Consider the following 10,559-nt stretch of genomic DNA (forward strand, 5'->3'; position numbering starts at 1 on the left):
TATTTCTGATGAGGTAAGTCAATGAATGAAATGCTTTTCTTAATTGTTTTGCTCATATATTTATTTATTTGTTTATTAAATAAGTCAGTTAGTTACAACTGACTCGTGTAAAACTTCAGGACAGTGCCCTATGGTTCATCCCCGTTCATGCGGCACAGTATTCTGATAGGTTTCAAGCTAAAGTGTAACCAAGACTCTTTACTCTCTCTTTGGTTTATTGTATTGAGGTGTAACATGCTATGAATATATGCATCTTACAGAACTGCATAATTGGTGAATGTTTCATTGGGTTGGAATGATGATCCTAATGTCTATTATTGGCTCAGCTTGCACAGAGTTCTCTCCAGACTTCTAGAGAAATTGGATTAATCACAAGAACTGTATTTAAGAATAAGCTAAATAAACTTAAAACCTCACTGTCTCTTGGGGGCCTCTCAAAAAACCTCTTTTCTTTTACAAGATACAAGGCAACTTCACTAATGTTGCTACTACAATAAAATGTATCCTGATACAAACCATATTGTAGAAAATGTACAGTTGAGAGGACCCTTCAATCTAGTGCTGATGCTGCAATAAAATGTGCTTAGTAATCTATGTAAAGGGGCTGTTGTTAGGAAGGGCATCTAGCCATAGAAACCAAAAATGAAATGCATGGGCAAGGCATGGTCCTGCAACCCATCTAGGAGGGTTGCAATGCTAAATATAAATTGACCTGAACCATGAAGATCCATCCAACCCGTGCTAGTATAGAAAGAGAATGTACAATGATGTAAAGTAATAACTGGTAGTAGTGGTATCAGTTCTTATGAGATTTAATTATAATCATTTTTGTTATTTAAGTGGATATTATTTTTATGTATGTACATTGTTTTAAATGTTCTAATGTACCAGCACTTACATTTTATGAATCATAAACGGATAGATTTTTAAAAAATTTATTGGTGTTAATACTGTTATAGTTTGCAAATGGCATTGTATTTTTGACAAATACAAGTTTACAAGAATATTTTACTCTCTAGTAATTAAATGCATTCAGTCAATTGATTCACAGAGAATAAATTTTTCATATTGATAAATACTTTGGAGCTGGAAACATATTTAGTTAAGTTCTATAAGATCACACACATACAATCACGTACTAATCACATATAAACACAGTGTTACATGGAAAAAGAAAACTTAAGATTATAATATAAAAATCATAAAATTTTTTTATAACCGTTTTAAAAATTACTTTAATTTGATGTTAATTCTGATATAAATATTTTATGAGTCTTGTTAATAAGGTCTTTTCCTTTATTCTTATTTAGGTACAGACGGGTTTTGGTAGAACTGGAACACATTTCTGGGGTTTTGAGGGCCATGATGTTATTCCTGATATTGGTAAAATTCCATTATATATTTGTTGTTTTTGTTTTAGTACTCTGTATATTCTTTTGTCTCAATAATAAACTGACTGAACTGTTGTTTAGTTAAGCAGTACCTCATATTATATTGCTTTGTTGTTGTGAAGGTGCATGGTTCAGTGGTTAGAGCATCGAGCTTATGATCGTGAGGTTGTGAGTTTGATTCCTGGACTGGGCTGCGTGTTGTGTTCTTGAGCAAGACACATTATTTCACGTTGCTCCAGTTAACTCAGCTGTAGAAATGAGTTGTGACATCACTGGTGCCAAGCTGTATCGGCCTTTGCTTTTCTCTTGGATAACATCAGTGGTGTGGAGAGGGGAGGCTGGTATGCATGGGTGACTGCTGGCCTTCCACAAACAACCTTGCCCGGACTTGTGCCTCGGAAGGTAACTTTCTAGGTGCAATCCCATGATCAGTCATGACCGAAGGGGGTCTCCTGTTGTTGTGTGAGATCTAGTTGCAAATTTGACTGAGTAGAGTTACTATCAAAGACAAGCTGGCCCAATGTAACAAATTTTTGGCTGTTGATTTTTCAACAAGTATGGGAGACAACTCTAGATATGTTTTAGCTTTTGTAGATATCTAGAATATGAGCAAATGTGCTTTTCTCTTTTTAAAGATGATTTAGTGTAACCGGAGGGAATTTGGGCTGTTATTTAAAGCAGTCAAGTACAGAGACTTCTCTTGTTGGCTCGTGTTGTGCTTTAATTTAATTTAATCCATTCTTGAGTATTTAATTTATATTTTCCTTTACATTGATTCGTTTCAGTAACGATGGCCAAAGGCATGGGTAATGGTTTTCCCTTGGCAGCTGTTGTAACTACTCCTGCTGTTGCTAAGAAAATGTCGGAGGCTTTACATTTCAATACTTTTGGAGGAAATCCTTTGTCGTGTGCTGTTGGATCAGCTGTTCTTAAAGTAAGTGTTCCAAATTCTTCGCTACTTTTTGGTTTACTTCTCAAAATGTTGAATGCATCATATTGTTGTCTTGTACAGTATAAATATTCTACTACAGCCTTTTGTTTTTATTTCATCTATTTGATAATATTTCTAACCCTTATTACACTACATCCATTGTTTTTGGGCAACACATGTCACTAACAATGGTAACAGTAGGAAGAACATCCAACATTACGAACCATCTCAGCTTTTTTTATCTACTATAGATTGGCAGAAGTGGTTAACCACTGAACAAAAGGCCTTGTAGTATTTAGTGATGTCTTTTAACATTCCCAGTTCAAATCAAATGAATGAGGTCAATATGATAAATACTAATCAAGTTTTGAGATTGATATAATTGACATTCTTCCCACCATCACGACTAATACCAAATATGTAGCCTTGTTCTGAAGTTAAAAATCATTGTTAAATTGACGTAAAAACTACAACAAAAAAGTAAAATTGTTAAACAGATTGATACTTATAAATGGTTTTGATAAAAATACATGTAAACTATGTTCTAATTGTAAACTGCTCTTTGTTTAACAGACACATTTTCAGAATAATAAATTTTCATTGTAGGTGATAGAAGAAGAGAATCTTCAAAAGAATTGCCATGTTATTGGCACCTATTTCCTTACAGAATTGGCTAAGCTACGAGATGAATTTGAAGTTGTTGGTGATGTTCGTGGGAAAGGATTAATGATTGGAGTTGAAATGGTTACTGATAAGGTAAGATGAAAAATTATTCCAGTTAAACAAAGGTGTGCAACTTATTGAATATGGAATAGTTAAATAGTTTACAGTTGATTGATTAAAATACTCAATCTAATCCAGTGTTATCCAATAGAGGCTAAATGACTTAATGGATAAACCATTATTGGGGTACCAGCACAGAAGTAACACATTCAAATTCGCAGGAGTTAATTTCATCATGGTTTCAGATCAAGTATTTCCATTCATTTGACTGAAGGAAAGGGTATCAGGCCTAGCAGGGAAAATTTTCTGTGGTAGTCTAACTGCCTGAACAAAGGAGGATTAATCTCTTATCAAAAAATTAATTTGGACTCTATCGATTATTGTAATCTGGGAATAATTAAATTCAGCAATAATTAGCCTCAAGAAAAATGGAAACTCCAAGGATTATATCAGAATAGGTTAATAAACTTGATTATAGTACATGTTTATACATAACTAGCAGTATCGCCCAGCGTTGCTCGGGTTTGTAAGGGAAATAACTATATAAGCATTTTTAGAGAGTTATAGCCAAAAAAATGCATTAAAAATGGGGTAAAAATGATGGTAAATTTTTTTTAAATCGTTGACTCATCGTAGACATTTTAGAGAGTTACTTCCCTTATACAATAGCGAAAAAATGCATTAAAATGGAAAAAAATTATGGTAAGTTTTTTTTTAAATCGTAGACTCATCGTAGATGCGCACTAATACCCAGAAGGGCTCGATATGAATCACGACTATAACATACCCGGTTTTGGTTAAACTGCACCGCAAAATGTGGGAGTAGTTAGGAATCTAAATCGTAGGAGACAGGGAGACAGACACACAACTTGACTTTTATATATAAAGATTTCAATACTTCTGTCAAATGTTTTCATTTTATAAACTTAAAAAATTAATTTTTCTATTTCAGGAAAGTAAAACTCCTTTACCTGCTGAACATTTTGCAAACATTTGGGAACGTACAAAAGATCTAGGTGTTTTGCTCGGAAAAGGAGGATTTTTTGGAAATGTGAGTCAATTGTTACATTTGGTATCACTTGTCTTTACATGTGTATAGCCATGTTAGCTTTCATGTTGGCACAGTAAAGTGAACCAAGAACAGTCTGAGTTCATTTTCTCATAAATTCATTTTACTTCACATACTCTTTACACTTACAATTCTTTTGTCACTGATTTTTCATGAGTAGGACAGGTCTTCAACAACAAAGCATCTTACCACTTGTTGCAGTTTTTTTTTTTTTGTCACCTACTTGTGAAGTTAAGCCTTTTGAGATGCCTCTTTACCACTTCTCATGTTTTCCTTGGTCTTCTCTTCTACAGCTTGTGTCCACTTGGAAAGCATGGCATTGTGTTACCTAACTGACACCTTTCATATACATCACATGCCTACAGTAGTGTAGTCTTTTTCTCTTGCTACAGCTGATTCCTCTTATATCCAGTTTTATTCTCAGTTCATTTGTTCTGTCATTAATACAATCTTAATGCTCTACAACCATCAAAACATGCTGGCCTCATTCCCTTTCAGCCTTTATAAAACCCCGACATTCAAGTCCCGCATCTCACTATCAAACATATTTGGCTGGCTTACATTTCATGCACTACACAAAGAATTAGAATTTTCAGAATATTTTGAACTTTTCCTGTGAACCCGCTTATCAGAGGCAGGTGTTGGTTTCATGATAATACAAACTGACTAGATATAGAAATATTCACCAGAACTACTTTTAAAAACTATCAATGAAAAGAGTATTTTGGTGACATCTAGCTGTAGCTGACTGCCAAGCTATATTAAATGCTATTTCTGTAGATGAATGGCTAAATATATCTTTTAAGAAAGAGAAACTCTAACATATATTGACTCCTGAAATTAGTTTTGCTTTTCATATCTTCATTTTTATTCAATCATATTTCCAAACTTATTTTTCTTTTTGATGTAAGTTTAAAGCTTATTTTCAATTTATAAACAGCAGATACTGATATGTCTATTCTAAACAAAATTGATTGAGACCAAAGTTCCCTGGTTAAAAAAGGCATTCATTCAGTGTGAATTTTGGACACACATACTCTCTCTCTCTCTCTCTCTTGCCTTTGTCACTCTTTCTTCTTTCTTTCTCTATCCTTTTTCCCTTCTTTTCCTTACTTCCTTCACATTTATCTTTTAATGCAAAATGTATTTCTTGTATTTTCAGGTCTTGCGTATCAAACCACCAATGTGCATTACTAAAGCTGACGTAGACTTCACTCTGGATGTAATTCGGCAATCTCTTGTAGGATATGAAAAAGGAATCAAATCTAACTAATAAAATGACATTATGTTATTGTTACAAGACAATTTTTTTTATATAAACATTTACTAAATGTTATCACGGGGACAACTAGAAAAAGGAATACTCTCAAATTTAACTTTTATATATGCAGGCTTACTCAAAAAAAATCTTTCTGTGAAATCTAAAAAAGTTTTTTTATAAAATTATATTTTTGAAACACTTAACCTCATCTTTAATAATAAAACATTTTGTAATATTTGCAGCTACATTATATTTCAGTCAGAGTCTTATTCCTAGTTGTGTACACAGTATTGGCCTGGATTTGAGTGTTACTATTCCTTATTTTTTGGAATAAGTGTTTCTTGTTGAAATCCAGTTTGATACCAGATACATATCCAAGAATAAAATACCTGCTGATGATAAAAATTTAACCGGTTAAAATGTAGTGAAGGTATAATTATCAAAAAAAGTTTCATCACTTAGGATGAAGTTTAATAGTCTACAAAATTATAATTTTATTAACAGTAATTCATCACAAACATTTGGGCATACTGGGTTTTTTACTTTTTTGTCTGGATGGGGGTTTTTTTTTCCACATTCCTTTTTTGATTATATTTGAGACGGTTAAACTAAATGACAATTTTTTATTTTTCATTTTTCCTACAAATAATTTGTATCATTTACAATTTACAATTAATTATTATTATATTTTATTCAACTGAATTAATTTTGAAATTCTTAAACCAATAACATTACAGAATAAAGTTGGAGGTTGATGAAATTGGTGTGGATCTATATTAGCACAAAATATTTCAAGACATTTTGTCCAATGTGCTAGTAATTCTGCTAATCCCTCCTTTGTTACTATCCAAATTTGTTATTTTCAGGAAAATTTATTTAATTTTTCTTACAATTATATTTTCAGACCACAATTCATGTTTTAAATAAAATTTATTTTAAAAAGTATATAAGTCTACTGGATTGTTTTATTGTTAAAATTAATGAAATATTCTATCTTCATTTCATTTACGATTTTATCATAATCTTCATTTTCTTTTCCCTATTCTTTCATATATCATTCAAATTGAGCCCACTTTGGAAGAACGATGTGTTGGTGGTTGGTTCTATCTATAACTCTATAGGATCATTTGGAAATATAGATTCAAGAGAGGAATATACTGGAATTGTTTTCCAAAAGCCTTTTCCAATTACACAAAAAGTCATGCTCTCAGCAATTGGTTGAGAAAGAACCACAAAGTAACTGGCCCAACAACATGGGAAACATGAACACAAATAACAAAACTCTGATTACTAGGAGACTTTTGCTACCCATAGTTCAAATAGGGAAATAAGAATTTCCTATGAGTTAATTTTCCCTTTCATCAGAATAGGATTTCTCAGATAAGTCCTGATGATACACTGGAGTATATTCACTTGCCTTCTACTTCTCTCCTTACAAAAAGTGCTTTGTAACATAAGGAATAAATTTGCTCAGTTCACATAAAATTTAACATAACTTAAATTACAAGTTACTTGGTGACCTCACTAGTGCTGATGATTGGAAAATGCATCCATTACACACTGTAAAGCAGCTGACACTAAAAAGGGTATCCAGCCATAGAAACCATACCAAAGCTGGCACTGGAGCCTAACATAGACCTGTTTCACTGAATCCTTTCAAACCATCTAATGCATACCAGCTTGCAACATGTACATTAAATAAAAATAATAACAAGAGCTACATCATCTGATTGTACATAATTACAACTAAACACATTGAGCCAACAAGAGTTAAATGTTTTGGTCATGGACACTACACAATGCAAGTAACAAGATATGGACTGTGGTCAGTCATAGGCTGAAAACCCATAAATTTTACTGATTGAAACTTTTGTATTAGAAGGAAACCAATTAAGTAAATATTTATGAAAAAAACTACAGGCAAGACTTTACACAGCAATTTTGAAATAACACAAATCCCCTTTTCTTTATTCGTGATTCCCTTGTTCAGAACTTGAGAGCTCTACTTAGATCAACCTGATGTCCCTACTTCTGCTATTCACTAAAATCAACATTAAATATGACTCCCTTTTGATAACCAACTGTAGATTAACTGCCAAACTTTAATGCTTAACATTAATTGTATCAGTTTTACACACCCACTCCTCTTTACCATGAAACCTTTTCATAGTTTATGATGAAGAAGGCCTTCTGCTGGTAAGGGTGACTTCTAAAGCAGGGTAATCAAGAGTATCAGACTAGTATAATGATTCACAAAAAGCTCCTGAGATATAGCTAACTGATAATATGATAAAACCAAAAGGAATTTTATAGCACTTGAAATTTTTAACAGTTTAAATTAAAAAATATAAATATGCAGTATTTCTATTGAAACATCATCATCATCATCATCATCATTTTATGTCTGTTTTCCATGCTAGCATGGGTAGTACAGCTTAACAGGATTCAGTGAGTTATTGGACCACATCTTGCTCCAGTATCTCATTTTTGGCATGGTTCTACAGGTAGATACCCTTCCTAACACCAATTACTTTACAGAGTGTTCTGGATATATATTATCTATGACACCAAACACTACAGAGGTTGCCTTGTCAGCAAGGCTAAAGAGCCTTCTTGAGCCTTGTGCTGTCACTGCTCAAATCATAACCAATCACTTACAAAATGCACTGGATTGCTTTGTAGCTTTCAAAGTGAAAGAGAGCATCTCATAATGGAAGAAACAGATTTATTGTGAAAGAATGATAAAACGATAATAATAGAGGGAACAGTATTGAGGTAGGAGTAGATACAGAAGAGTTCATGTAAAGGAGAGGATAATAGGGTTGGTTGAGTAAGAAGGACCAGTGATGGGAAGGGTCAATCAGTCTGCCATGCCAGCATGGGTTGAACAGTTCATTAGGATCCAAAGCAGTTCTCACAGATCTATTGTTGAGAGAGGGTAGAATCAATGTTAGAGAAAAGGGCACTAGGAGGGAAAGGGAAAAGTATCATCATGGTGTTAGACAGTCAGAGGACCTTGGAAGAAGTAGGAAAAAATGTAATGCTACCCCACATTATATATGGGTGGATAAAGTAATATGTGAAAAAAAAGACGGGAGAGGAAGATACAGGTAGTGTCAGGGGATTAGTTCGAGAGTTAGAGAAGTATGAGTGGCAAAGAGGAGGGGAAGATATCCACATTGTATTTGGGTGGGTAGAATAGTGCAGAGAAGAGATAATAGGATGATGAGGGGCCAAGATGTATCCTCAAGTAACTTGTCCAATAGATCATGGTGGCAGGAGAATCAGGTCGGGTAGGTAAAAGTTGCCAGAGTTACAATCCCTCCCCTCTCAATTCTCATGATTTGGGAGAAAAGAAGAAAAAAAGTTAGTAGGATATAGATGGGGGATAAATAGAAAAGGGAGACATTTAATATGCACAAATTCTGTATATCATCCTAATTAATAAAGAAATATGATAGAATGTACACCTGTTTAAAAAGATAGAAATTAGAAGTAAGGCTATGGAGAAGAAACTTTAAAAGTAGAGATTTAAAAAACTCAATAAGTATTTCTCAAAGAATTAAGCATTCCTCAATTGAAAATCACATAATAAAATTCAGAATTTCATTACAAATGAGATGATGTCCTTTACATTTTCTTGAGTTCAAATGTGCTAATTCTCATAGCAGAACAGTTCAATAACTGAAAATGTTTGAAGAGTAAAACGTTGATATGTATAATTAAATGGAGAACATGTTTAAGTTCATCAATAGCTGAAATATTTAATGTATGATGACATTAGGTATTGGGTGTAAGTTGGAAGAGAGCAAATAAGAGATCAATACTTTTGAAAGTCATGTGTAAAAAGTAATAGTGAAACTTATAAGATTTTGAAGCTCACAAAAACATTGTGCCTGCACAACTTCTGTCAAGGTTCACTCAAAGAAAAATCAATTCTTTAACATGTAGCATATACTCACTGGTTTGTATCTAAGTATTGAATGTACCTTATCAATTGTTTTCCCCTTCTAAAATAGATTTCACACAAATTGCAGTTTATTTCTATAAGACATGTGTGATTCCTTCAACTACTTCAGAACAACTCATTAAGGAAAATAGCTATTTAGAATTACAGCACTATATCAAATAAAAATTACTCTAAATCTAAAGACAGCCTGTTACATTATATACTAATATATATATATGTTTAGTACCCAGTAAAGTAATTAGCAGTAAGATAAAATAACAGCATGTTGTATTATTTTCTCAAGAGTCAATGGTTCATATAGTATCACCATTGTTGTGTCTTTAGCCAAAGTACTTTACTTTTTATGACTCACTCTACCTAGCTGTAAATAGATACTATGTGTAAAACTGGAACATTTATTTAAAAGTTGCTAGGCAAATAGGCAATCTCAAGCAATAATATTGTCAGCAAGAAATTTTATTATATTTTTGAGTCCTGCTTTAGACTAAGTGAAAGTACTATAAAATTAGCGGCTGTTAGATAGAACAGAATTCCTTCTATAGACTTGTGTCATAATAATTGCATTTGTATTGTTGCTCTATTTCATAATTTTTTTTTTTTTTTATGCAGGAATTTTTTTAAAATCTATATAAAAAATCAGCAATGTAAAAGAATCTTTAAAAATAAAAATATATTAACATAAGCACAAGGCTTGAAATTTAGAGGAAGGGAATAGACAATTATATCAGCATCAGTATCTGACTGATACTTTATTTTATGAACTCTGAAAGAACAGAAAGCAAAGATGACCTCAGCAGGATTTGAACTTTTAGTGGCCTTATTTTCATACAATTTTCAATATTATTACAGCATCTAAAATTTTGTTTTGTAACTAAAAATATATAATTATCATATGTTGCAAAAAAAATATATAATTACAATATGCTACAAAATAAATTATTCAAGAAAAGAAAGCTCTGTTAATTCCAGTGTATTTCCCTATCTCCCAACAACTACAAGCACTCTACAAAGCTCAAATGAAACCTACAATGGAGTACTGCTTCCACATTTGGGATGATGCTTCTGCTACACACACACACACATCTTATATCATAGCCAATGGAAGGCCACTAACTGACTGATATGAAGTTGCTCATGAACACACTCCAGCCTCTGGCTCACAAATATGCTGCCTCCTCTCTTTGTATTTTCTCCTACAACTACAGTGGCCTTAG

General features: G+C 32.8%; 1 protein-coding gene across 1 annotated transcript in view; it reads left to right on the forward strand.

Annotated features, from left to right (window-relative positions):
* Nucleotides 1–6,320, forward strand: part of LOC115216892 (alanine--glyoxylate aminotransferase 2, mitochondrial) — a 53,235-nt gene extending 46,915 nt beyond the window's left edge. Inside the window, exons 9-14 of the mRNA XM_029786424.2 lie at nucleotides 1–13; nucleotides 1,311–1,383; nucleotides 2,177–2,325; nucleotides 2,929–3,078; nucleotides 3,998–4,096; nucleotides 5,277–6,320. The exon at nucleotides 1–13 is cut by the window's left edge and continues 80 nt beyond it. Coding sequence (XP_029642284.1) covers nucleotides 1–13; nucleotides 1,311–1,383; nucleotides 2,177–2,325; nucleotides 2,929–3,078; nucleotides 3,998–4,096; nucleotides 5,277–5,387 — 595 coding nt within the window. The 3' untranslated portion in view covers nucleotides 5,388–6,320. The remainder of the gene's footprint in view (nucleotides 14–1,310; nucleotides 1,384–2,176; nucleotides 2,326–2,928; nucleotides 3,079–3,997; nucleotides 4,097–5,276) is intronic.
* The last annotated feature ends 4,239 nt before the right edge of the window (nucleotides 6,321–10,559 follow it).

Source organism: Octopus sinensis, linkage group LG1, assembly GCF_006345805.1.
Source record: "Octopus sinensis linkage group LG1, ASM634580v1, whole genome shotgun sequence".
Classification (NCBI taxonomy): Eukaryota; Metazoa; Mollusca; class Cephalopoda; order Octopoda; family Octopodidae; genus Octopus; species Octopus sinensis.